Here is a 27,908-nt window from a genome sequence, read left to right as displayed (position 1 = left end):
AAGAAAACAACGTATCCCATTAAGATCTTTGCAAAATTCACTTATTTCAAGCACCTACACTATAACCCCCACCACACCATCTTCATAAGATAAATGTTTTAGCTTACGAATAATACTCTGCCCTTCCCACCTGCAATCGAGGAAAGGAGGAAGCAACTATATCCCGTATTGCGCCTAGCCAAGATAGACCGCCGGAAAGTTAATCTAGTACGGGGTGTACTATACATCTCGACGAGAAAGTGTATTACCCTCCCGGTGGATCCGCGCCTAGCGCCGTGTCCACCTGCAATCCATACCTTAGGACTACCGCTCCGCAGAGGACCCAACCAAACATATGAAAGGTGAAGATAACAAACATTTATCAATCTCATAACTCCTACAAGCAATACAAACTAGATGGTTGGGCAAACACGGACCCCTGGACACACCAGAGGTGGGATCGGGTGCTTAGGGAGAGTAAGCATCCCCTGTCGACCGGTCACACCCGCTGTGAGTCCTATATCCTGATCAGGTAAAAGGAGTTATTCGTAGTCAAAATCAGTGTGCCAATAACTGACTAACAATCGGTATGAAACACGTCATACAACATTTTACACAATGATAGGTTGTATTGACGAACTATATCGTTATAAGACCATAGAATTTGCGAAATGCTGACTTCAATCGAGACAGTTGAAAACCCTGTACCATCAACTTGTTTGTCAGTAGCTCACCTCGATTTAAAAACTGACTATACGCAGAACAAGCTCTTGCATATCGAATCAGTTGAGAAATATAAATATCATACGCATGTGATAATGAAATATTGCTACATACAGTAAATATGTGAAGTTGACGATGGAGAAGGTGAAATCATCCCGTTTATCATACATCTGATTATTGTGAATAGGCTTTAAAGAGACAAAGTAAGGATCAATTTGATGGAGAAAGGACATAAATATAGCATTATAAATAAAAAATTTTGTACAGGATGAAAATAATGTAATTTTGCTTTATTCAGAGGCTCTGAATAGATTCTCTAACAGAAATATTGATAACAAAAGTTGATTAACCTAATTTTTCTGTCATTGAGCTAGTAAGTAAATCACTATTTCACAACAAAACTTATCATCGACACCAACATGACAACTGTTACCGTCATGCACTTCACGTCAGAGATTCCCCGTGATTTCACCACATACCCTTTTCAAACTGCTTGTGTGACTATATAGAAACTGTCATAAAGTTGTAAATTAATGTAGTCATATCTAACTGCAGATACAATCTCTACTTCATAGTTATGTATATTCTATGTTGTTGTTTAATCACAATAAAATTTCGGGGGGGGGGGTCCACGAACCTTTGCATCAACCCTCGTAAAACATGTTGAAAACCCATAACCAATATAAACAAATATCTAAACCAAAAAGCTACTCTATACCATGTTTACAGGTAAATGTAAAATTGGAGAATACAGAAAATTCATGCATATGATGCTAAACTTCATAATGATAAACTGGACACAAATAAAAACTAGCAAATAAAAACAAAACACTAAAAAAAAAAAAACCCAGCGAAATAATAATAACCGGGTATATGCAAATAATGGTTTAGTTAGTAGATATAATCATGCATGAATATGTCTTTTCCATATCACATCCTGTATCAGTTTCATACACCAATATCACATCCTGTATCAGTCCTAAACACCAATATCACATCCTGTGTCAGTCCCGGACACCAATATCACACCTTGTATCAGCCCCATACACCAATATAAATCCGAGGGCATATTTAATACATGCTTAGCAATACAATACATAACATATTTTCATATGAAGCCAAACAATAATAATAATGATTATTTCCATCAAATAACTACAACCAACACCAAAAACCTTGATATTTGTCACAGACATACGGTAACAACTTAATATTGTAACGAAAAATTTAATGAATCGCATATTTAAGGTTACTATCATAGTCAGTATTCTGCATTGTTCACAAACAACCTTTAAAAACAATGCATTTAATGTAGTTTTCAGCAATTAATGAATTTGGGCCCTGATAATTTTTTGCGGGGGTGATCCAGAATAACAATTCTGCAGAATCCGTATCAGACCTCGAGGCTAGGGTTGACACGGCTATTATACAGTTAGCTTTATCGCATGTAGAAAAAAAACCAACCCTGTATTTAGACAAATTAGCATATATGAATTTACATATCACCACAGTGAAAAGTTATCATTCTACATGTATAATGCTAGTTATGTACGAAAGATTACATGTGTAACACATCCTGTTAAATGAACATCTGTATAATATCTTTGAAAAGATTAAAAATTTGCTTTGAGTATTCATTACTAAAGTCTAAGATACTAATACCATAATGACTGCTACTTTGGTTATCACAGTATAGAAAAAAGACAAACGATTTATCTGATAAAATGGAATAGAGACAAGCGGTTCTAGTAAAGAAAATGTCGGTCCATCGCAATTTTGTGATCTACTCCGCTAAAAAACCACACCCGCCACGGCGGTTCAATGCTCTACTGGTTCGAGTAAATGTTTTCGGCGGAGTTTTGTATGTGATCAGAAACTGCTTTGACGACCAGGCTGTATTCATCCTGAAAGAATTAAATCAAACAATTAGTAAGGCAGTAGACATGCAGATTTATTGCGTGATTTTTTTTATTTAGCCTTGTGTGAAACGCTTTTTGAAACGATACTTATATTGCGCGATATTGACTTGGATGGGCAGGAACATAAGATTATCGTGTATAAGTCTGTAAGAACATGTATACTTACTGCTATAGGTGGTAATGAATAAAACGAACGTTCACAAAAACTATGTATCGCACGGTAGCGGGAATAAGGTATAATGGACTTACGAGATTTGCACAAAGTTCCGGTCTTCTGATGTGAAGCTGACGTACGGCTGTAAACACATCAACTGCATCGTCCAGGATGATCTGCTGAATCACGTTGTAAATGGCGCAGAAAACTCCGCACATGGAAGCACCATCGCTGCAGCGAAAGAAGATGATTAGAATAGATAGGTAAATCTTAAGTTAACAAAAAACTCCCTATTCAAAAGAAGGAAACGAGAGGTCTACAGTTTAGAACTCTTATGAGAGTCACCCCCTCACACATATTGTAACATTATCTATGACATATATTCTGCCCAGCGTCATTTCATGATGACTTACGATCACAAGTTCAAATCTCCATAGGACAAAATTGATAAATCCATAAAAGATAATCTAATTAAAATGCAGATCTCTTATCTAATGTGTAGCTATATGAATGCAATATTTTTTTTTTACTTTGTGAGAAAAGTTTCTTGTGATTGGTTAGTTCTGACCTGATTTCTCGAAATGAACTTAAGTCGATACATCACAATCTCAATATCTAAATAAATGAATACAAGACTTGTTATTTCATTTTGTGAGATAAGTTTCTAACAAATAAAGATGCACATTGGTTAATCGAGTAAAGATAATGCAGTGTCGTCTTCAATGTGTACGACATATTTAAAACAAATAAAAATCAGAACTTGATTTTGGTAAACTTGAAATATGAGAAACAGTTTAAGGACTCATTCATTCTTTTAGGAATGTTTACGATATACTGCTGCTATTTCCAAATTATATCCTCTTATTAGAAAACCCTTCCCTTTACCGGTATTTGACCAAAACTGAATCCATTTTCCGCAATGAACATGTATCTTAGTAAGGTTGGTCTAGTGTTTTGTTTTAAGGAAGATCTATACATGTGAAAAGTGCATCAAAGCTAACCAAAAATAACTCCAATTACACACACAAAAAATCACTTTAAGCTTTAAATAAGTTTAGTTAAATGCTAATGATTTTGAATAAAATAAAAACAAAAAAGTAAGAGAGGGATAGAGAGAAATGGGGCAAATATTGAACGTCATGTAATCAATTTCAAAAGTTGTAAACTACTGTTCAACTGATTATAAAAATATGTAGTTGATATGAACGTTTGGTAAAATACACATGAACTCTAACGATAGACACCTGCTAACGATCGTGGTAGGATTTTCTGTATTCACACTCAGAGCGGCGGTCACCAGACTGCGGAGTTGGGAGGTATCTGGAGAAGAGCTGGATGTATTGATCTTAGGTTCGAAGATTGTAGCTTGGTGAATCTCATCTTCACTCTGAAAAAAATAATCCTCATTTCATTTTTATCCCTGTAGAAAATTTCTCACTTCAATTTTTATCTTAGCTTTCATCTGAACAAGTATGTATGCTGTATGATTTTGAAATACCGGTACAAGAAAACATGTACTATACAATACTTTGAATAAGTTTAATTAGGATCACGTTTATCAACTGACATTTCTTGCCAGGCCACTTTCAATTCCTGGCGTTTGGTTCAACATTATACAAAGTGTATTGGTATGCTATTTTTACAACAGTAATGATTCTTTTTTACAGAGAAAATAACAGACATACCAAAAAGATTGTCACGATAGCGTGGTCTGTACAGTGTTCCTATATATAGTATTATGAAAGGCGAATGTAACGAACAATGATCAATATCATAACTCCCTCAAGCAATACAAAATAGAGAGCTGGGCAAACATAGACCCCTGAACACTCCAGAGGTGGAATCAGGTGTTTGGGATGAGTAAGCATCCTCTATCGACCGGTCATAGCCGCCGTGAGCCCTGTATCTTGATAAGGTGAACGGCGTTATGCGTAGTCAAAATCAGTGTGCAAAAAACGGCCTAACAGGCGGTATGAAACACGTCAGATCGCATTTGATCCAATGTCGCAAACAAGAGTCCATGCAATTACACCTCAAAGGATAATTTATCCACTGTACATTCTTTTGAACCGGGATTTTGAACCGGTAATCTTGTGAAAAAGTTACGTTAGAACTTTTGTCTCCATTGCAAAATTACTTCATTTCCAATTTTGGATAAGTCTATTTCCGGCAAATAACACTCTTTTTCGCCTATACTTTGATTTTTGATTTGGATCTTTAATGAATGACAGAAAACTTTTTAAATGAAATAACTACACTGAATATATAGTTACATCTTATATGACAACATATCCTTGGTAGCAGATAATCTGCATGTGCTAAATAAGAGCTATCATAATCATTGCTCAATGAAAATGAAGAATTATTTCAAATACTGTGTACTGTGCCTGCACTGTGTCACTTTGTTGCACGTACGATAACTTAATTTACAAATGCCTGTTTCACATACATGTAGTATAACATATCTATCTTAACTATTCGTATGCTTTGATGAAGAAAAGAGAGATTATGAAGATTAGAATCTCGTTGTAAACTGAAATAATCTATTTACGTGAAGGATGTGGATAGTAGTGCTGATGACGTCAGATCCGGACTTTGATTGACAGTGAACCGTGTACGGGGGAAGGGACTTCGAAAAGGAGGGATGTGGAAACCATGCCTCAGTCTGAAAATTAAGAAAGTTCATTCAATGTGTATTGTGATATTAGAACAGTATAAAACATTTAGGAATACTGCACATTTCTGCATGCATTTTAATAAATATATGCATGCAAACATACATATGCATACATACATTGTGATGTGTTCAAGAAAATATAGATGTGAACAAGAGAAAACTTAACGCAAAGACTGATTTTTGAGTATCTCAAAATCCTAGCAGAGTATATTTGATTTCGTTTAAGAATGCCCATTACTAGATTACAACCTACCGAGCCAATGTCTTTCAGTGGATTCATACATATTACAGTGTCCGATTCGTGATCCACCAGGAGACGGAGGAAGTCCACAGCATCCTCAGTCTGTGGAAACTCCGTCACTATGAACGCCTTACTGTCTGTATACGACTGTAGCAAATAAAACATTTTCATCACATTTTTCATTGCCAAATTTCCTTAAAATTTGTCTCATACACTGACGATTAGGTTGAAATAAATCAAAGAAATGTTAAAAATAAAACAGAGAACGTTTATGATAAAATGTGTCTACTCTGTTTACATAACAATAATCAGACAGGAGCTGATCCGACCTATAAAACGGTTTTCTTTTCTTTGATATGACACTGTAAATGTTATAGGCGACTTTTATATTTCTTGTGTTATTGTTATGCATGTCGCAGTTGAAAAAAATGAATGATTCCAAGCTGATATACAACAATCTAGTAAAAGACCGTTACGTTTACTTCCACATGCCTTCGAGGTAAATAGAGCATTTGACTTTTCTGACACCGGAATCAAACTAAGTTGAAGGTTTCTGAATTGATGCGATTGGTTACTTTTATTTTGGTCGGCTTATGTAAAGTAGTTTTCTATTCACTTTCAAACAGGCCATACACACAGTCGAATGACTTTATACTGTTAAACAAACTTCAGTTACCGGTTTCGATGTTAGAAACTATTCAATATAGGCACGTAAAATCGGGGTTGAAGGGACCCCCACTGACAATAGGCATTCCCTGTTCCTTGAAATGAAAGAAAATATTTGGTGACTGCCCCATAACACTTGATAGTCAAAGTGAATGAGAAGTATGGGAGCTTACAAAAATTGAGGTAGATGTACAATATGTGATAGATTATTCTCCCTTCCACACACATATTTTGGATTTCGGAGGCAAGCGTAAATACGTTGTTTTTCTTTCCTTCTCAAGAATTTGAAACAAAACTTTCACATTCTCCTCCTGCCGCCCACTCTTACCCATTAAAAAAGTACTACGTGCTTGCAAGCATGAAACACGTATATACTCTCGGTCAATAAGATGCATCAGCTTCCTCGAAAAACGATATTCACCCCACCCTCATCGTTGAATACTATAATTCTCTGGTATCTACTACTTAAAGCATGGTATTGAGTTAATATCTGTATTACTTATAATTGCTGCATTTATACGCTATATAATGTCACTTACTGGTACAGAAATGGCGTTGATGAAACTTCCACGGTTGGGTACAGCAGACGAGAGATAAATACTATATCTGTCCACTATTGTTAAAAAAGAAAGGTTTCATGGGAATTGCATAAGATAAGGCAATCAAATTCATTGAATAAAGCATAAATTGCATTAATCAATTTAAAATAATGAAAGAAGCAATTATTTGATTGAAGAGAAATCAATAGATAATGGACAACTGTTTACAGGTAATGTTCAACTCTGTTTTGTTTTCGCCCGATTCGTCCTCATTCTAAGTGGGCGAATTTAAAAGTGAGGACTATTCGTTGTGTTAAAGTAGCGAAGAATGTCTTTATGCAAATTTAAAGTGGAACGAGATCGTTTAACATAGCCTTTGGGCGAAAATAAAAGCAAATATTACAAAAATATTTGAAACTATAACAATTGTTTACACAAACTTTGTAAAAATAAAAACGAACAACTAGTCATGTATTATTAATTGAAGATATTATGGAGTTGATAAGCTAAAAATGTATGATTATTACTAATCCATATATACTCATGTAATCTACTCAATGTTTTAATCCGCAAGACTGTTTTTTCCGCTTTGTTGGGGATAAGGAATGGTGAAACATTCAGTTAAAAAAAAAAAACAACCCAAAAACCCCAATCAGAGGAGCGATTGGTTGCATGATCTACTTGTCTAAAGTGAAAAAGTACTCTACCTGCGATACCGTCATGTATATCATATTGAAGCAGTTCTAGTGATAATTTACTGTATGAGGGAACTAATGTTTATTGAAATATCTGTTGATGTTAAAAGGTTTCTATGGTATCATTTACTGACTAATCTAAGGAAATTAACAGTTTGAAGACGAGGACACGTATTGTTGTGAAACATGGACAATTGATGCAATATACATTGTTCTGAAATTCTCATTTCAGTATAGAATTCGAACATTGCCGATAACCGTGTCATTATCTACTTACATGGTAGTATAGCATTGCTGTAAATGTCTCCTTGGCGTTCTTTGGCTATTTTGTAGTCAAGGCCGGTGTAAGTGGGTCGAATGGTCATTAAATGCTATGACAAAATAAACATGTACCAATTCAATTCTGTAGGAACATCAATTCAATGATACAAATGTATACCTTCCTTGATGAACACTTCGTTTTGACGTTTTAATCAATGTTTTCAAATTTTATCCATTGTCTCTCAAAAATATAAAGAACAAATTAAATCTGTGAGGTCAATTTTCGTTGATTGTAGATATTTTACAATCCCAGTGGAATGTAATTCCGTTGATACGGTTTCATTGAAAAAGTATGCACATGCATTAGAAATTGTGCTCTTTTGTTGTAAACATATTGGCAATATAGTATGTTCAAACCAACCCATTTGCTTGCACATACAACAACACGCTTGCGCACACTCTAATCACGCATTTGCAAATTCACCCATTCATGTTATTTGCACAACTCATTCCTTAACGTAATCAAACATCTATCTCTTATCTCACTCCTTGAATTACTCACTTATGCAGTCAGTCGGGAGAACGATCTCACACTCATGCAATAACTCACTCATGCAATACTTTACTCATGTAATATTTTAACCATGCAATAATTCACTCATTCAATAACTCACTCATGCAATAATTTATTCATACAATAATTTACTCATGTAAGAACTACTCATGCAAATAATCTACCCATGAAAGGTGAAGATAACGAAAAGTGATCCATTTCATGCAATAATTTACTCATGCAATAACTTACTTAGTCAATAACTTACTCGTGATATGACTTGCTCATGCAATAACTTACTCACGCAATCATACATTCACTTACTTTCACCTACCTGAAATTCCTCCCGCAGCACGCTCTGATTTGCTGGTTTATCCGTAGTCATGGTTTCAGCCCGGGTTGCAAACTCTGTTGCTGTCATGCTTTTAATCGGAGATTTGACTATTTCATATAACGCAAGGAATATTGTGATGTACTGTTCCTGAAAAACAATAATCGTCATCACTTAAACAATCACGCATTATGCTCAGCTTGAAAGGTGAAATTTCCTTTAGCGTCTTGGTTTTTTTGATTCCGTACTATGTAAAAAAAAAAGATGGTTATATAACGCTGTATACAACATTATACAAATATCTTTTAGCATTCTCAGCTTATTTAGTTGTATGTTGGACGTTAAGACTAATGCATAAAGGACGATTTTGCGTCTGAGTCTTTTGCAAACCTTTTCTTTTATACTAAGGTCAATTATTATGTATATGCTTATATTTGTGACTGATCCTGTAACAATGTACTTGTTTATTGTGCATGCAGCGTTTCAGACAAAAAATCAATATCTAAATCTTGAGGGACATTAAAAGTTCAAATGAGAAGACACTATGAATAAAATTACATCACGAGAAATTAAACATAGAATCATGTCAATTGCACTTGAGTACTTTGGGTCGGATATATCGTTCTATTGAGAGATACAATACGCCTTAAGTTGTTAGATACATACGTAGGTCTGGACCATGTTCATTCTGTTTTCTCTCATCCTTTTGACACATTCCGCGACGTTCACCTTCCCCCTCTTTCTTCCTAGCTGTTCCAGGATGTCTAATGCAATGTATGTTCCAGTTCGACCTATACCAGCACTCTAATATAATTACACAATAATAACCATGATACTAGGAAGATGGTGATAATGAAATAAAATCTGTAACTGTCTTAGCTTTGTTTCAAGATTTGTTTCCTTGAAGCTGAAAGTCTACCTGCAGTGTACGACGACCGGAGAGTCAATCTGATTGGTCCTTGTTCTGGTTACGTGATTATGGAATACCACGAGACAGAGGGGATCAGGAGTTCCGTGATCAGGCCAGGATGTATATTGGTATTGCGTCAGGAAGCGCGTCTTCTTCGTCTGTAAAGACGTTTTATGAGACTCTTACTATCGGCCAGTTTTTGGATTTTCATTACTAAAGGAACCTTTTTACACCGAGGAATTTCAAATATTGCGCTTTGCTACAACGTTTACTAAACATTAAGACAATGAAATATGAATATCTATTATTATCAAAATGAGAAATATAGAGGAGCAATTTACCGTTGAATACTACCCGGTATCATAATACATTTGCTTCAATGTTAGTGACATCCTGTTATGCAATATACGGTTTGCAAATAACCTTCACTGTTTAGATCATGTGGTTTCAGACACGCCACACACTTTCCAGATTTAGCACTGGTAATTTGACATTGAAGAAAGAAGACTCTTATCAAATGGGTGAACCATGTCATGAGTATATCGTTTTGGTTGTTAATTTTGTTATCTATTATTTCTTTTATAGGCCTTTAAAAGAGCTAACCTGTATATGTAGATAAATGTAACCAAAAGCAAGACTATAGCTTCTTGGAAAACGATCGTAATTATTTGAGTGTAACAATAATTCGAACTTCGTTCATCAAATGGTGTGTATATCCAAATTGGAAAGGAGAAATGTCAAACAAGATGTACCTTATCTTACCATATGCATCCTAAAAGTGTTGATTATTCATTGCTGTGCATCAAAGTACTTAGAAAGGTGTTTTGTGAATGGCTATGCTATATTGTTGCGCAATCCTCAAAGAAGATGGCACAACAATGATTATATCGCACCAAAGCGCGTGAAATTGTTGGAACTGTTATTGATACTCTAGACACTAGTTTATTTCTAGGTTTATACATGAAACAGCAATCAGAAATGAAGACATTGACGAAATATCACGCTATGTTCTATAAACGAGCCCATTTGAACCAATGAAATTATGTGAAAGGTGAAAATAACAGTGATCAATACCATAGCTCCTATAAAGAAATCAAAAGCAAGAGTAGGACAAACACAAGTTGAAGTAATCTGATCTTATCTATACGAAAAATGAATTGAATTGTGAAGAATGTCAAAAATTTTTGTTTTGAATTTTGGAATTTCAAATGGTTTCACTGTGCTTGAAATTTTCAATTTACCACAGATACTGTACATGATCAACTAACTCACCTCTTTGTGAATCACGGTCAGTTTACGTACAGTGTAGAATGCGTAATGTTTTTCTTCAACCATTTTTACGGAAACATTTCCGTATCCGATGTGTTTGTCTGGGTCTGGCCAGTACTTTGCACATTTATTCTGTAAAATACAAAATTTTATCACTTGTTTTTTCTCAATGGTATATCTCAGATTCTATAGGAGATTCCACTTTCCTGTACAGCTGAAACCAAAAACACCAACTGTTTCTTTTGATGGCATTGAGATGAGTAGATTATTAATCTCGCAAGGTTATCTCGCATATTGTACCGGATTTACAGGAACTTGACTCATTTAAAGAATAAATGTCTAGAATACTTATATAGAGGGGAGAGCAGTTCCATTGTTTATATGTGCCTCATGAATCAAACAAGACGTATATTGGTAATGCACCTATGTTTTAATGTCTAGTGAAATTACCAATGTTTCCATCGAGAAATAATATGCATCGTACAGTGAAACATAGCATATGTACATGGCTAAACATAATTGCATGCTTATTCAAGTGTACTTTAAAATGGAATAAACGGGGACATATTTACTACAGTGTATTTGGATAATCTCCCAAACTTTGCAGAATTTTATCATTATTGTTCTGTATATACAGGTACCTTATTTCCTTCCTTTAGATTTGTCACCATTACAATAACAAATACATTCTCCTGCCAAACCATGTTCCAGAAGTCACCCACAGTGTTTGGTTTAGGTCCTAGACAACAGGAACATAATTGTTAAATGAAACCCACAACTGCTTAAATAATGATTATGATATACAATGTATGTATATATAGATTGATATCATTGTAACAGTCGATCGAGAACACTAGCATCGTTTTTCAAGCAGTTGTATATGTTGTAATAAAAACATTGTAGTTATGGGGTATCGCAAGATCCCGGATCAGATGATACAGTGCTAGATTGTGATGAGAGTTAATGTTTCTACACAACTTCACCGGAAGTTACGTCATACCCTGTGCTGCGATGTATTCTCTATCTCTTTTGGCTCCCTAAAACAGAAGATTTATGATAATTGATATGGATACAAATGCATTAAATTGACACTTATTTACAGCGATTTTAAAAATGATTACAAAAATTCAATGTTACATTGCACAATCAAATCAAACACTCTTTATTCAAAGTCAGACATAGTTGATAGCAATACAACATTAGCTCTGAAGAGCCATTTACCGACAAGACATATATATATATATATATATATCATAATATAGTAAGTACAATATTACAATATACAATGTATATTACAAACATTACAATCCATAAAATGATGTAAAGCTAATCTAAGGCACCAATTTATACATCACAAAACTAAAGGAGATATGGAAGGATAAAAATTCATCCTAACACAAAGTATAATCAGATACCATGCTAACAGTATGCTTTGTATTTCATATATTTGATGGTAATTGATATTTTGATTTGCGATATTAAGGTATGTTTCTCATTTGTTTGGTATGGTTGAGAAACAACCAAAACAAAATGTTAGCATTTTGAAAATCTGAACAAGAAGCGATTGGAAAACACTGCGTGCAATTATTTTGTCCGTACAAGTACAATTAATTCAAACTGTGAACATTAATATTCATCAAGCAGCTTCAGTTTACCAGATTTTTCAAGTTACATACAAAGATACAGACATATACCCAGGTCACAGAGACATAACAACTGTTATATTTTCTTACCTCAATGTAATTGGCATTGATGTAATCCGCTCCCGTTTTCAGGATTACTCTTGAATGGTCATCTATTGTCAATAACAACACTTGTCATAGACATAATATAAAGAGGCATTACAAAATACATGTAGGTGAACAATCGTCCCCTTAAAGCACTGTTATGTTCGAATAAGAAATAAAAAATAAATCTCGAACTTCTGTCTCCCGATCACCTGGACTGGTGCAAACGGTCACTATGAGATTACATAAAATAATCATGATTCGACATGTATACCTATTGTAGAACTACCGTCATACCCATACATTATATATATCAAACGACCAAGAAATCCAGCTGGTGAATGGATGGAAGTGATCATAGTCAGTAAGTTGACGATTATGTTAAAACATTTCTACATACATGTACCATATTAATGGTTTACACATTATGTATAGATTAATGAATAAACATTTCAATTCTGCGGATTATTCCATTTTGCCTGAGAGTCAGACTCCTCTAGAAAAATTTCAGTATACCAACATCGCATCTTTAAGTACCCTTTGTCGTAGACAACGAAAATATAACTGAATGAATACTCTGAATACTATATTTCCATGTGGATACAACGACAACTTATACAGTGTATGGAATTTGACCAGGAAATAACGTGAATGTGACATCTTTCAAATACAAAAAGACGTAAACGCAGTCATGGGCATCGTTCATGTAAGACCAAACATACACGATGCCACACTTGATTCATTTTTACCTTACGTCAACAGACAATTAGGTCCACAAAATGTAGACTGAATTCTATGATTATGGGTGTTGTCCATCACAAGTTCTTTAAGCCACCGCGGGCTGTGGATAGCATTCTTTAAAATCATGCCGTCAGTTCCTTAAACTTAAATTTACTAACAAAGGAATGGATGTCACCAAGATGAGCAAAATTCTTCGTTATCAAGGAGTTCAGTCTTGTATTCCAACATATTTCAAGTTGAAGTTTACACCTTGTATTTCCCACAAACACACTTCTACTATTGTATCCAAACTTTTTAGTTACAAACAATTACTAAATATAAGTCCATCTTATGCATAATCCACCTACGTGTTCTTTTTTCGTCTTCGTTCAATTATAGTCTAGCTGGACATGCCATTACTGATTGAAAATGAGGGCCTGAAATCACTTATGTTAATATGTTCTACACTTAGAGAACCCTGGTCTTTCAATTGGCGAGAAAATTTTAATTCCATTCTCAATTCTGTTGAAGATTATGCCAGAGGATGGAATACATATGAAAAAGAAGTCGATACCTTGTCAGAATGGATAAAAAATATAAGATGAATACTAAAATCCAGTATTAGACACATCGAAACAAAACTCCGGACCATCTATTCTTCTGTGTTTAGTAAACTAGAAGTGATAAAAAAATAGACTGGTTATATGAGGAATATATTTTGGTTTCAGCTGACAAAGCTTGTGACAATATTGTGTTGATTTGCAAGGTTCATTATTACAACTGTCTTTGAAACGAACTTGACATTAATTCCTTATTTGGTAATCCTACTTAAACTCCATCTGCTTTCTTCAGAATTATGATTCAGTTTTAGACACGTCTAATATTCCAGTCAATGGGACATATGAATATGAGTTACATGACATATACTGGATTCCCAAACTTAATAAAAGCCCTCACAGACATAGATACATTGCTGGGTATAGTAAATGATTGATCACGCCCCTATCTTCTATCTTTGCTCTTGACAAAAATATAAACAGGTGTGATTAATTGGTTTTATATTGTTTAACGTTCCACTCGATAATGTTTCACTCATATAGAGATGTCACCATTGTCGGTGAAGGGCTGCATAATTTAGGCCTGTGGTCGGCGCTTACGGTCTTTGAGCAGGGAGCGATCTTTATCGCGCCACATCTGCAGTGACACGGGGTCTCGGTTGTTTGCGGTGTCCGATGGACCACCCCATTTAGTTGCCTCTTTTGACAAGCAAGGGGGTACTGAGGACTTAGTCTAACCCGGATCCCTATGGGACTATCAACCGTGGAGGAAATTTTAAACGTATTGTGCCAGATCCAGTAAATTTCTACCAAACATCTATATTTGCTCCTAACGAAAACATTAACAACTATGAATGAAAAACTTTAAACGTAATGTGCGACTACATATGCCAGAAGTGATAGAAATCAAATTTGGAATCTAAAGAAATGTAAAGAACCTTTAGTAAATTTGAAATCGCAAACGTTTTCTGAAATGAACAACATCAAAACAATTTTAACACTTTGCACGACCAATCCTCACGATAGCGTAAAGACTAGATTTGTTGAGTGTGTAAATACGTAAATTACGGGTAACGAAATGTTAACAAAATTGATCACTTACATGGAAATGTTGTTTTAAACCTATTCTTAACGATATTCCCTCCCTTCTTTCCAGCTTCACATAAATACTGCTCTCCATATGGCAAAGTCTGAAAAACCAAAGCGTTCACGGCAAAGTTATCAATATCTTAGCAGAATAATATTGAGCCAGATGCTGGCGCTTAAATCTTAAGTGAATCGGAACTATGAAAAGTATGCTCATTTAAACAGCTCTTGTATACAAACTAGTGATGCCTAAAGACGATATATTTCTGATACAAAAGTATTTGTCTGATATGAAGATTAGTTGTCTGACTGTTCCAAGCCAATATCATATTACAACAAACATGCATTATTGAATAAATGCTTTGGGGGTAGCAGAAGATGACACAAAATTTTCCCTGGTACACTATGTATCATCTACCGTATGTGGATATCTCGTCCCCTTGCTAGAATTTGTAAAATCATTACGCAGTATTAAGTCTTCCCCGGAAGACATGTGTCGCCTGCTAGTTGATTCTATATGTAATATATCACGTATAATGTTGAAAAAGTAAATTATTCAAATGGTTTTTGTCAGTTTAATACTCCTTTTAAAGGTTTTGAGAATTACTAAACATTCTTTAACGATAACTTAATTGAAATTGAAAGATGAGACATTATTATGCAATGCAATTTGTGGGAGAATCTGTTTGAAATTAAGACATTTATTAAATGTAGACTGAATGAAAACATATGTTTGAAAATATGTATCAACCTGTTACTGTGCTCTTCAAGACAATGGTAATAACCATAAGTAATTATCTGGTGGGTTTACTGCTTAGTCTTGTTGTCTTTTTATATATCCAATTTACTGTTTCTCAAGAAAAATCATAATTAGTGCTGTTCTGAAATCACATATACTGTCCTTCAGTATGAGAATTACAAATACTGTCCTTTTGTACATAAAAATACTGTCCTTCAGTTAATCATAAAATAAAATCTTCAGCAAAACATTTTTTTGCTGTAAAAAATTCTAAGTCCCGGCAAAGAAGAAGTTGATAAGCGACAAATTCAAAAATGTCTTACACAATACAGTTGGCCACACTGATGCTCTGTGCCAAATATCAGGGAGTTGCCCCATGTGGTTCTTGAGAAAACTGTGACAGAATTGTTTTTGCTGTAAAAAATTCTAAATCCCGGCAAAGAAGAAGTTGATAAGCGACAGATTCGAAAATGTCTTACACAATACAGTTGGCCACACTGATGCTCTGTGCCAAATATCAGGGAGTTGCCCCATGTGGTTCTTGAGAAAACTGTGACAGAAATTTTTTTGCTGTAAAAAATTCTAAGTCCCGGCAAACAGGAAGTTGATAAGCGACAGATTCGAAAATGTCTTACACAATACAGTTGGCCACACTGATGCTCTGTGCCAAATATCAGGGAGTTGCCCCATGTGGTTCTTGAGTAAACTGTGACAAAATTTTTGTGATGACGACGACGCCAGACGACGATGCCAGACGACGACGCAACACGACGGATAGTGATCCCTATATGTCGCCACTGCGTAACGCAGGCGACACAATAATAACTGACCGCTATGTAATTGACATTCGGAATGATTTCAGGTTCTTCAAATGTTCATATTTATGTAGCAATAGTCCATTTTCACCTACATATAGGGTTTATGTTTCTCAACTGATTCGATAAACAAGCCATTATTTTGTGTATGGCCAGTTTATAAATCGGGCTACTGACAATCAAGTTCATGTTATAGGTATTTCAACTGTCTAACTTAAAGTCAGCATTTCGCAAGTTCTATGATCGTTATAACTATCTCCTTTGCCAACCTGTCATTGGGTCAGATGATGTCTGACGGGTTTCATACCAATTGTTTGACAGTTCTTTACACACTGCGGATTACCTCGTTTACTTAATGGAGATATAGGGCTCACGGTGGGTGTGAACGATCGACAGGGGATGTTTACTCCTCCTAGGCATATGATCCCACTTCTGATATATCAAGGTGATCGTGTTTGCCCAACTCTTAGTTTTATATTCTTTATAGTAGTTATAAGATTGATCACTGTTCGTTATTTTCACCCCTTTATGTATCCCAAATGAATCTTCGACATATCGATCGACATTGTTGGTGTGATAAGAAAAGTAAATATTTTTTTATGAAAATGTGGAATGATTTTAAAACATTTCAAAAGCAATTACTTTCAAATAATGTTTGCACGACAGCAATTTCATGATTTCTCTTGCACAAAATATTATAATCATCTTGACAACATACAGCGTACTCTTGCTGGAATCCGTCATTGTTGTCTTTTCTTTTCTCCGTTATTACCGACTCCAGCCGATTTAAAGGTAGATCTGATATGGTCATCTCATTCAAGTACGCGTCTCCGTAAGGATTTTCTGAGTGAATGAGCTCGTCCTCATCAACCTCAGCCTCGTAGCTCTTCTTTGGACTTATTTGTGGTTTCTTGATTTCTGAATTCATGTATACATTTTCTCGGTGTTTGGAAGAAGATGGATGACTTTCTTCAAGACTGCTAAAATCTTCTTGAAAGTTGTCTTTTTTGGCTGCAATTGGAAAATAAATATATAAAATAGATCAAAAAGCGTGTTAATTTGTTGAATGTATCCATATGCATACAATATATCTAGAAAATACATCTTTTGCGCCGAGTTAAACGCATCCTTTTGTGTAAAGGAACTTAAACGTCTCCATACTTTGCATATGACAACGAACTAGTGATCGTGAGTTATAGACCAAGTCACCCACTACGCAACCGAGGGGTCACTGATTAAGTCTTTGATACAAGGTTTGCGTCAAACCTAAGGCGCCCAGTAAAGGTTAGGGTTAGGGTTAACCCTAAACCCTAACCCTAACCCTAACCCTAATTCCTCGTTAAGTGCCGGACCATTTAAGTGCAGGAGTCAGTTACAGGTTTTCCGGGATAACCTTAAAAACTGAGGTCCTGTGTTATGGTAGGCTTTTACACGATAAAGAACTTACATTGCAACTATTTTTGACTACACACATAGGCCAACATTTGTGGGGATTTTGGTGATGTTTTGATACGAGTGAAATATTACGGAATTGAACGCACATGTAAAACAACAAGTAAACACCAATGTGAAACACACATTCCCGGGATTGGAGTGTTTACAAGTCAAAGGGGGTATTTCACTGATGCAAGTAAAGACTACCAATATCACGTACATGGCATGGCTCTCTGTGTCTTCATTCCTTGTCCCTGTGATCTATATCTGAATAAAATGATAGAAAACGCATTTTCAAAAAATTAGACAAATATATCTCTGTTATCAGTGTTGTTCATCGTAGTTATATTCTTTCCAAAATATATTTTACTTTTTCAGCCTGTTTGATTCATACATTATTCCAATCACTTTCGAAAACAAATCATGTCTCAAAATATTTTTCATTCATTCGTCAGAACAATTAATTACAAATGTACATAGGCAATTACTATTAACAAATAACGGTATCTTTCCGTAATAATATTGCAACATTTTCCAGAGCTAAATACAGACTTTTGTTTCTCCTGTACATATACAAACTATCAAGCACTTTCTTAATAATGGTATAATGTAAGGAATACTGGATTTTCAACAGAATGTTTACCATTTCAAAGGATGGATCACAGGTATAAGATCCTTTTATTAAACATATATTTTACTTTCAGCAGACACATGTATCTTGTTATATACAACAGTTGTAGTGTAAGCACGAGGAACAGTGATTACCTTCTCAGCACCAAAAATATTACAACAACCAGCAAACAAGCTAATAGCACGCCGACAGCACCACCTATGATAGGCGCTAGATTGTTATCATCAGGTGTAACCTTCTTTTCATGTACCTGTAAATAGCGTTGATGTTTCAACATGCACTTAACACGAAAAATATCTATATCCATTGCCTAAGACTAATTGTAATAAATTGAATTTAACGTTTCAGAATATTTTTTTTGTTTTATTCCCCAAATCCAGCATTTTGCACAAAACTACCAAAAGTGTTTTGAGTTTTTGGATCGTCATTACGCACACGTTTACATGCAAGGTGAAGATAACGAACAGTGATCAATCTCATAACTCCTATAAGCAATACAAAATAGATAGGTGGGCCAACACGGACCCCCTGGACACACCAGAGGTAGGATCAGTTGCATAGGAGGAGTAAGCATACCCTGTACATGTAACCATTAAAGGAACAGGTTTAACTTCTTTTCACAAAAAGGGAGTTATTTCAATTTGGTTGAACAATTTACAAAAAGAAAAATCATCATCAAAACAATAGTATAATAACAGGAATTGATAATTTGAATCGAACTTTGAAAATGTAATATAACAGGATTAACATACATTTCTCAAAAGTATATTTTGATTTCACTATAATGGAATATTGCTTCGTATATGTATATTTGATGTTTCGACCCTATTTGCAATTACCCACCATCTGCTCTCCGAAACACTTTCCGTCAATGGAATCACAGGTTTGGTTGATGCATGTTGTACTGCAGTTCTTCTCACAGTTATGTCCATAGTACTGTGGTTCACATTCTGAAATATTGACTGTCGATTTATTGTGTAAGAAAACGTAACCATTAAGAATATAAACGAAACACAAACTTTCCATCGTAAAATAGATAGATGCAAGGAATGACATTACCTTCGTTGCATAATATTTCCCGAAACCCTTTGTCACATCCATTGAAGCAGGCCCCATTCACATGATGACATTTTTCACTGTCTCTACATTTCCCACAGGTCTGGTTACAATTCTCACCGTACTTTAGCATGGAACATTCTATAAATCAGCGGGAAAGAGATTTATAATCTTTTTTACATGTAAAGGTAGAGTGAAAGCGTTTCCGATTTTAATAAAATATTGAAACGTATACTTTTGAATAAGTAGATTTCTGCTGATGCCCAATTGTGACTCCAAAGTGACGGCCCTGATTGATTGAAAGTCATCCGCTAGTCATCGCATACTAATCACCATATATATTCTGGCCATATTATACTCAAATGACGGGAAAATATATTGTTATAGCGAAAAAATACAAACATGGTTTGTCAATATATTCAAAATGCTTGTAGTCCAGTGGGGATCTGGCTTGAAATGGGTCATCCCTATCCATTTTTTGTCGTTAGAGGCGGCTAAATAGAGCGATCCTTTGCATGATACCTAAAAAACCGAGGCTCTGTGTCATATCAGGTATGGTACGATCCCTCCTTGCCCAAAGGGCATAAGTGCAAAACATAGGTCTAAATTTTACAACCCTTCACCGGATATGGTGACGTTTCTACATGAATGAAAAATTCTAAATAGAGACATTAAACAATATAAAACCAATCAACCAGAAAGCTTATAGAAATTTGTTTCTATAGTTTACCGATTCGCAGTTGTAACTAAAATATAGTCGGTTGATCCAATGTGTGACAGAACTAGGAAACTGCATGTATACATTGTTTTAAGATCGATTAGATAAATTTTCATTAATGTAGAGTTGTCATTAGCTACACGTGTAGTGTCACAAAGTTTGATCAAACAAGACGTTTAAGACGATTGGGGTGAGGATTCTCTATCGTTCCAACGCCTACTGTGACATGGGAATTTCAATGTCAGAAAACGTACCAAATTTTGGGTTGTAGAGCAATGTTGATATCTTTTTATGAAAATCAATTATTCTTTTAAAGGGACTGATTCACGATTTTCCACACAATTTTATTTTTCACTTTTAATGATCCAAATCTACTATCTAACATGTTTAAAAGGTTTCACATAAAAATGAAGGTTATACATTATCACAGAAGCTCATTTTAGAGAGTTCATTATTTGTTTGTAAACAAAGATTGCGGTATGTTATTGTTTACGAAATTTTCAAAAGAAATGGATATCGATCTAAGTTTATTATATCTTTCACATTTCAAGCATTCTTTGTGTAAAATGTGTCATCTAAAAGTTAAATTTTGTGACTCTGTAGAATTAAGATGCTATATATTACAAATTCCATATTTCACCAGTTTGTTTGTATACACAAACATACTCGAGTCTTTGTTTACATAACACAGATTTAAGTCTAGAATATAGCATTTATTCTTGCATTCAGAAGGTCAACATTTTGGTTGTCAATATCAAATGAGTTATATTTTTAATGTTTAACATCAACAATAAGAAAATATTTTGTTCAAAAATCGTGAACCAGTCCCTTTATAAGCATTTTAACTGAGAAGTTGAGAAACAAGACAAGAGTGCTTATTCCTCCTAGGCACCTGATCCCACCTCTGGTATATCCAGGGTCCGTGTGGTTAGAGCATTGCACTCAAAATCACACGGCCTCTCACCTCTGGGCGGCGCGGGTGCGAATCCCGCTTGCGCCGGTAAGTGAGAAAGTTTCCCAGTTTATTTTCGGAAGGTCGGTGGTATTTTCCCAGGTACATTGTATCTGGGTTTTCTCTTCCACCAATAAAAACTGGGCGCCACCAGATAACTGAACAATTGTTCAGTGTGGAGGAAACTACCAATCAATCAATCAATCAATCAATCAATCGACATATGTATATGGTTGACTGTCCCCCTCTACATATGCTACATATCAATGTAAGATTTACCATAGCAAAAGTCATTGAAATTCAAATTATTGCTAACAAGTCCAAAGCTGCAATTATCACAGTTATTGAATCATGACTAGATGCATCAATATCTAACTCAAAAGGCGACATCACTGGCTATACAACTATTTGCGAAGACCATAATCAATAAAAGGAAAGGGAGGGCTATGAACCTTTATTAAGGAAGATCTTGCATCCACTCCGGTTGAGCTCGATGGAATGACAGACAGCGAAAAAATATTTGTTCTTGGAACTCCTGCTATCTAAGACAAAATCAATTATTGTTGGAGCGTGCTATAGGCCCCCAAAACAGTTAAACGTCCTTGAGAGATTGGAGACGTTCCTAATTCAAGTACGCCAAGATTGTGAAATTATTCTTCTTGGTGGTTTTAAAAAGGCATGAAAACGATTTGAGCTGAAATTTTTTATTTGATTTTTTATTTTTAATGTTCAAAATGCTTAACTAAGGTATCTCTAATTGTCAGCAAAAATTTGAATGTCAGTTGTCGAGGTACATGGGATATAGAGAGCTCACAATTCTTTGTTATGTAACCAAGGCTCGTGCCTTGTTTTTGTTTACATATAAGCTAGATATACCAGTAAAATGTCGTTTAAAGCAGATTATCTAATTTACAGGTTAATTCTGAACATACTTTATTAGTTTCTAGTGTTTAGTACATCTTATTTTGTTTTAAACATGCTATTTTCTATCAAATAATCTATATATAAACATAAACATGGCACGTTGTTTACATAACAAGGAATTGTGAGTGATGTATCGGACTTGTAACCCAACAACTGTTATTCAAATTTGGTTGACTATTACAAATACGTTAATTAAGCACTGTAAACAATAAAAATAGAAAAATAAAATGTTCAGCTTAACCGTGTCCATGTCCCTTTAATATATGCACCTTGAATACTAGCAATCAACTTTACCATGTACAACAACGTCATTAAACTAGTTGGACTGTCTCAGTTGATCAATGAACTTACACGTGTCACTGATAAATTTAATACTCTAGATCATATCCTGTGGAGAAAATATGTCAATATGGCGTCATCCTTGTTGGTCTCAGTTACCATGTTTTGTACTGGGTAGTAGAAAATCACCCATTACATTTTTTGGGAAGCACGATAATGTCAAAATAAAGTCTACAAAAAATTATGACAAAGATGATTTTACAGCGCTATTAAAAGAAGCTGACTGGAGGAAATTTTTATATACAAACAATATTAAGGAATCATGGTGTGCTTTTATAGATTTTTATGAACATTTTAGACAAATTTGCACCAGTGAAAGAAATTAGAATAAAACAGAAAACAAACATGTATGACGAATGGCATTTTTTACAATATTCACTTACGAGATCAGCATTTATTGAATTTTAGGAAGTAGAAAGAATACAAATCTTATTGTAAAATTAGAAATCTGATTCAGAGAAAATGTAACAAGGTCAAAGCTGACTACTATAATGACATAATAGATGAGAACAAACCGTTGTAGGCATATCTTATAAGTCAACAAAAATCCAAAACTAGTGGAAATATTTTCTTGAACATTAATGGAGAAAATTGCTTTGAAAAAGAAACAATTGCACATCAATTTAATTTTACAACAATTGCAGCAAAGCTTTAAGAAAATCTACCCTCTTCCAACTAAAGGTTTATACAAAGCAGCTTTATATAGTATTCAATGTGTTTTTTATAGAAGTAATAACAAATCTAAAAAAATCATTTTAAGACATATAAGAAAACATTTTGCTTATAGAGAACTCTGTAATCTTAATATCACCAAAACACAGGTTGCGATACATTCTCAGAGATGCAGCACCAATCATTAAGGTTCCCATTACATTTTTGATAAGCCAGTCTATATATAAAGAAACTGTTCCTTTAGAACACAAAATTGTCAGGGTAACAGCTCTTTTCAAAAACGAAATAAGCCAAAGCCAGAAAAATATAAGTCAGTAAGCACTTTAAATATTGTTTGAAAAATTTCAGAAAAAGACATTCCCCCAACGTGAAAGTTTTCTTATTAATAACAATATTTTGCCAGGATTTAGAAGATCGTTTTCTACAGACAGTTGTCTAGTGAATCTTACTGATCCTATCAATTCAAAAACAGCTAAAAATCATTTCACTGGAATGATTGTCCTTGACCTTCAGAAAACATTTGAGACAGTAGATCATGAAAAACTCTGTGAAAAATTGAATGTAATCGGTGTCGAGTCAATCAAATGATTTAAATCGTATTTGTCTAGGAGAAAACAAAATGTAAATGTAAACACTCTGGAGTATGTGATGTTAAATGTTGGGCGCCCCAAGACAGTCTACTTTAGCCTCTTTTATTTTTTGTATATGTGAATGATCTTGGTGTAAATATTGACCCTGAATGTAAAATTTAATTAAATGCAGATGACATAGCAATACTATTCTCTCATTCTAATGCAAACATTATAGTTAAGAAATGTACATCGATGTTAGAAAGCTGTCAGGATTGGTTAGTAGACAACAAACTGTGACTTTGTCTGGAATAAAATGGAAAGTTAATTTTTTTTATGGTAGTTCATTTTCCATAGAATGTAATGGTATCAATGGAATGTAAATCATGTGTCTTTTGGATAATGTATTGTCCGGAAAACAAATTGTTGATGACATTATAAAAAAGCAAATTAATGTAACCAGATGACCTTAAAAATTGATTGTATTATCACTTATATTAGTCTTGCATTATCTTTATCGATTATATTAGCCTTAATTATCGATTATATTATTAAATTTACAATGTATGTGAGTGATGCAGGCCTGTGGAATCGCACTGATCATATTTAGTCATTTTAGCTGATGAAATTATGTAAGCTGCATTGCAAACAAATACATAAAGGTCACCATGTTTTGTACGACCTTTATGAGTAAAACTCGCGATACTGTTATTTCAGTACCTGCATCACCCATAGATGATTGGCAGTTGAGACAGTTTTGTTACCAAAAATGTACACTACTGCAGCTGCGTTTATTATAGCGCATTAGTGTCAATAATGTTAATCACGTACCCATTTCATATATATATACGTTTGTAAATTTGTCAAAAAGGAGAAGAGAATAGAACCTGGTATTGTATCTGAATGTTGCTGAGTTTGTGTTAGAAATAAACTTTGAAAACACAACGCGAGTTGAGTATAGTTAAGACTTTGTTGGTAGAAGTCTGAGTAATAAGACTTTGTTAGTATAAGTCTTCAGGTTAAGACTTTGTTGGAAGAAGTCTTAAACAAATAATCCGGTTACATAGTGATTATTTTTGGTGCCGTCTTGACCAGGATTACGGAAGCAGAGTAAGGACAGGACAGGAAGCAGACTTTTAAAAACAATTGCAGTTAAGGTAGGAACGTTTTCCTTCAGAACTTTACCTTCTGACTTAAGAGCATCTTAGCATGGTCTTAGTATGTCTCTTGATAGAGAAGCCTTTAGTAAAGCACTAGATGAATTAACAGAAAAGTTTGGGGATACTCAGTTAAATCAAAATAATAAAATGGGAGAGAAACAGCAATCCGAAATACCTTCTTTACGTATAACAGAGGCCCCCATCCTCTCAGACTTGTCCCGGTGATCCAATGCCCACATACACCCAAGCTAGGCGTCAGGATGACGATGATAAGGAATTTTTCATTAATCAGATTAAGGCAATGACTGCCGCGTTATCTATACCTCTATCATCAGTAGTAACACCATTTGAGGGGGATCCCAGAAAATTTAAGCAATGGGTCAAAGAAGTAGAGAAATATGCCCTCATGTCAGGAAAACAGAACAATGAAGTTCCTACTCTCGCATATATGACTTGTAAAGGGTCAGTAGGATATTTTATCAAAAGATATTTAGATGAAACAGAGGCGTTAGAGAGCGTTCCAAGTTGGAATTAAAAATAGATTCTCTGAAATAACAGATTCACAGCATGCGCTCGCAGTTATGCGGATGACCCGACAATCTGACAATGAGAGTGTACAGTTGTTCGCGGAGCGTTTGCTACAAATTGCAGAGGATGCATATGATTCTGAAAGAATGGCGGATCCGCTAATTCAACAGCAATTAGTAGATATCTTCTGTGATGGCATAGCATATGACTACCTTAGGATGAAAATCTTAAGAGAAAATCCTAGAAATTTAGAATCTGCGGTAGAAGTAGCTATGAAGGAACAAAATCTTAGAAAGAGATTGAATTTACGCAGCGCAGATACCACTAAGTCCACTGAACCACTGAATGAAGCACGTTTTGACACTACCCCTCATTTCATGACTCAGAATTTTGGTCAAGCCCCGTATACTTCTCGGTATGAAAAACCCATGGAGGTAGATCACTATCGAGGTATTCAGTGTTATAAATGTAAGAAAAAGGGACATAAAGCAAATAAATGCTCTACCAACCAATCATCAAAGTCTCAAAAACAACAACCTTTCAAATATTCGAAAACAGTTAATTCAGTGACCCCAGATAGTAACAAAAATAATATTCAATGCTGGCGTTGTCACGAGTACGGTCACGTGAAAGCCGACTGTCAACGGAGAATTAGTCGAAGTCATTGGCGAAATGACGAAAAGTATCGAACGAGAGAGAGAGCACCAGATCGTTGGTCTGAACAAAATGAACCCGAACCCAAACAAAACTTCCGTCATAGATCTAATCAGGAAAACTAGGACGGTCCTCCTATAAGAAGCCGTTAGGAAGACGTAATAATAGACCTACTTATGACATAAATCTTACAAATAATCCTAGCTCTTGTATTTTAAAGATAGGGAAAAATCGTTTCAGAGCATTAATAGATACCGGAGCCGCGGTATCCTTAGTTAGCAAGAAAATGTTTGATAGTCTCCCCTTTCAACCCCGAATAAGAGAAATGATATTCCTTTTCTGCAAGCTGTAAACGGAAACTCTTTAACCTCAATAGGTTCAGTAGAATTGACCTTTAGAATCAGTGGACTTGATATGACACAGAAATTTTACGTGACAGACGGACTCAACCGAAACATGAAACTTGGACGTGATTGGATGACGAGATACAGTTTTCGTCTCTATTTTGATCTAGGCCTAATGCGTATAAATGGGAAAACCTATACGGAACTCAAAGAGGACATACATATTTCCTCCATTGTAAGAACCACCAAGAAATTGACCATAAAACCCAACACTGTAACAGTGTGCAGAGGGAAGGTGAACAATAATTTCGCTATTGAACAAATAGATTTTGTGGAAGTTCATAACATTGATAATGAATGTTTACTGGATGACCCTGATGTGTATATCAAGGACTCAGTGTGCGCCGTTAGACAATCCAGAAATATCCCAATTATTATAGTGAATCAATCAAACAGGCATTACAAGATTCCCCGAGGTCACATTGTGGGTAGAGTGACCCCAACTGAAACTACCGAGATCTGCGAGATTCAGAACGATACAAGCAAGGACGAAAATATCAATGTACCACGGAAATTCGAAACTTCAATCAAAAGTATAATCAGAAGAAATAAAGACCTTTTCGCAAAGAAGGATATTGACTTGGCTCTTACTAACACTGTTAAAATGTCTATTGACACTGGGGACCACGATCCTATTAAAAATAGACCCTACAGAGTTCCTCTGAATAAAAGACAAATCATAGACAAAGCAGTAAAGGAAATGTTAGATGCCAAAATTATTGATAGATCTCAATCTCCTTGGTCATTTCCTTTAGTAGTGGTCAAGAAAAAGGATGGGTCAGATAGAATGTGTGTAGATTTTCGGACTTTGAACAAGATAGTCAAACCAGTATCTTTTCCATTGCCTCTGATAGATGACATTCTATGTCTATTAGGAAAAGCAAGGTATTTTACTGCCTTAGATCTTAAAACCGGATATTGGCAAGTTCAGTTAGACGAAAAAAGTAAAGAAAAGACGGCATTCGCCTGTCACAAAGGTCTGTTTCAGTTTAACAGAATGCCTTTTGGCCTGAGTAATGCCCCAGCGGTATTTCAAGAACTAATGAATATAGTTCTTCAGGGTAAGGACGATTTTTCGATAGCCTACCTTGATGACATTTTGATATTTTCTGAGACAGCAGAGAAACATCTTGAACATATACAAGAAGTGTTCGATCGTCTCAGAAAACACGGTCTAAAATTGAAACTTAAGAAATGTAGCTTCTTCCAAGAACAAACAGAATATTTAGGCTTTATAATTAATGAAAAAGGAGTTAAACCAGATCCTAAGAAAGTAGCTGCGATTCGACAATTACCAGCACCAACT

At 35.0% G+C, this 27,908-nt stretch overlaps 1 protein-coding gene across 1 annotated transcript in view; it reads right to left on the bottom strand.

The window, feature by feature from the left end:
- Positions 1–736: 736 nt before the first annotated feature.
- Positions 737–27,908, bottom strand: part of LOC125682845 (receptor-type tyrosine-protein phosphatase kappa-like) — a 64,387-nt gene continuing 37,215 nt past the window's right edge. Inside the window, exons 9-28 of the mRNA XM_056146149.1 lie at positions 19,686–19,823; positions 19,470–19,576; positions 18,761–18,876; positions 18,216–18,262; positions 17,280–17,572; positions 15,024–15,111; positions 12,651–12,712; positions 11,918–11,954; positions 11,559–11,656; positions 10,921–11,049; positions 9,658–9,806; positions 9,405–9,540; positions 8,742–8,888; positions 7,871–7,964; positions 6,899–6,972; positions 5,706–5,840; positions 5,327–5,440; positions 4,020–4,162; positions 2,871–3,006; positions 737–2,606 (exon numbers count right to left, since the gene is read on the bottom strand). Coding sequence (XP_056002124.1) covers positions 2,529–2,606; positions 2,871–3,006; positions 4,020–4,162; positions 5,327–5,440; positions 5,706–5,840; positions 6,899–6,972; positions 7,871–7,964; positions 8,742–8,888; positions 9,405–9,540; positions 9,658–9,806; positions 10,921–11,049; positions 11,559–11,656; positions 11,918–11,954; positions 12,651–12,712; positions 15,024–15,111; positions 17,280–17,572; positions 18,216–18,262; positions 18,761–18,876; positions 19,470–19,576; positions 19,686–19,823 — 2,321 coding nt within the window. The 3' untranslated portion in view covers positions 737–2,528. The remainder of the gene's footprint in view (positions 2,607–2,870; positions 3,007–4,019; positions 4,163–5,326; positions 5,441–5,705; positions 5,841–6,898; positions 6,973–7,870; positions 7,965–8,741; positions 8,889–9,404; positions 9,541–9,657; positions 9,807–10,920; positions 11,050–11,558; positions 11,657–11,917; positions 11,955–12,650; positions 12,713–15,023; positions 15,112–17,279; positions 17,573–18,215; positions 18,263–18,760; positions 18,877–19,469; positions 19,577–19,685; positions 19,824–27,908) is intronic.

The sequence above is a fragment of the Ostrea edulis genome, chromosome 8, assembly GCF_947568905.1.
Source record: "Ostrea edulis chromosome 8, xbOstEdul1.1, whole genome shotgun sequence".
NCBI classification, from domain to species: Eukaryota; Metazoa; Mollusca; class Bivalvia; order Ostreida; family Ostreidae; genus Ostrea; species Ostrea edulis.
This window is presented reverse-complemented; position numbering and strand designations above follow the sequence as displayed.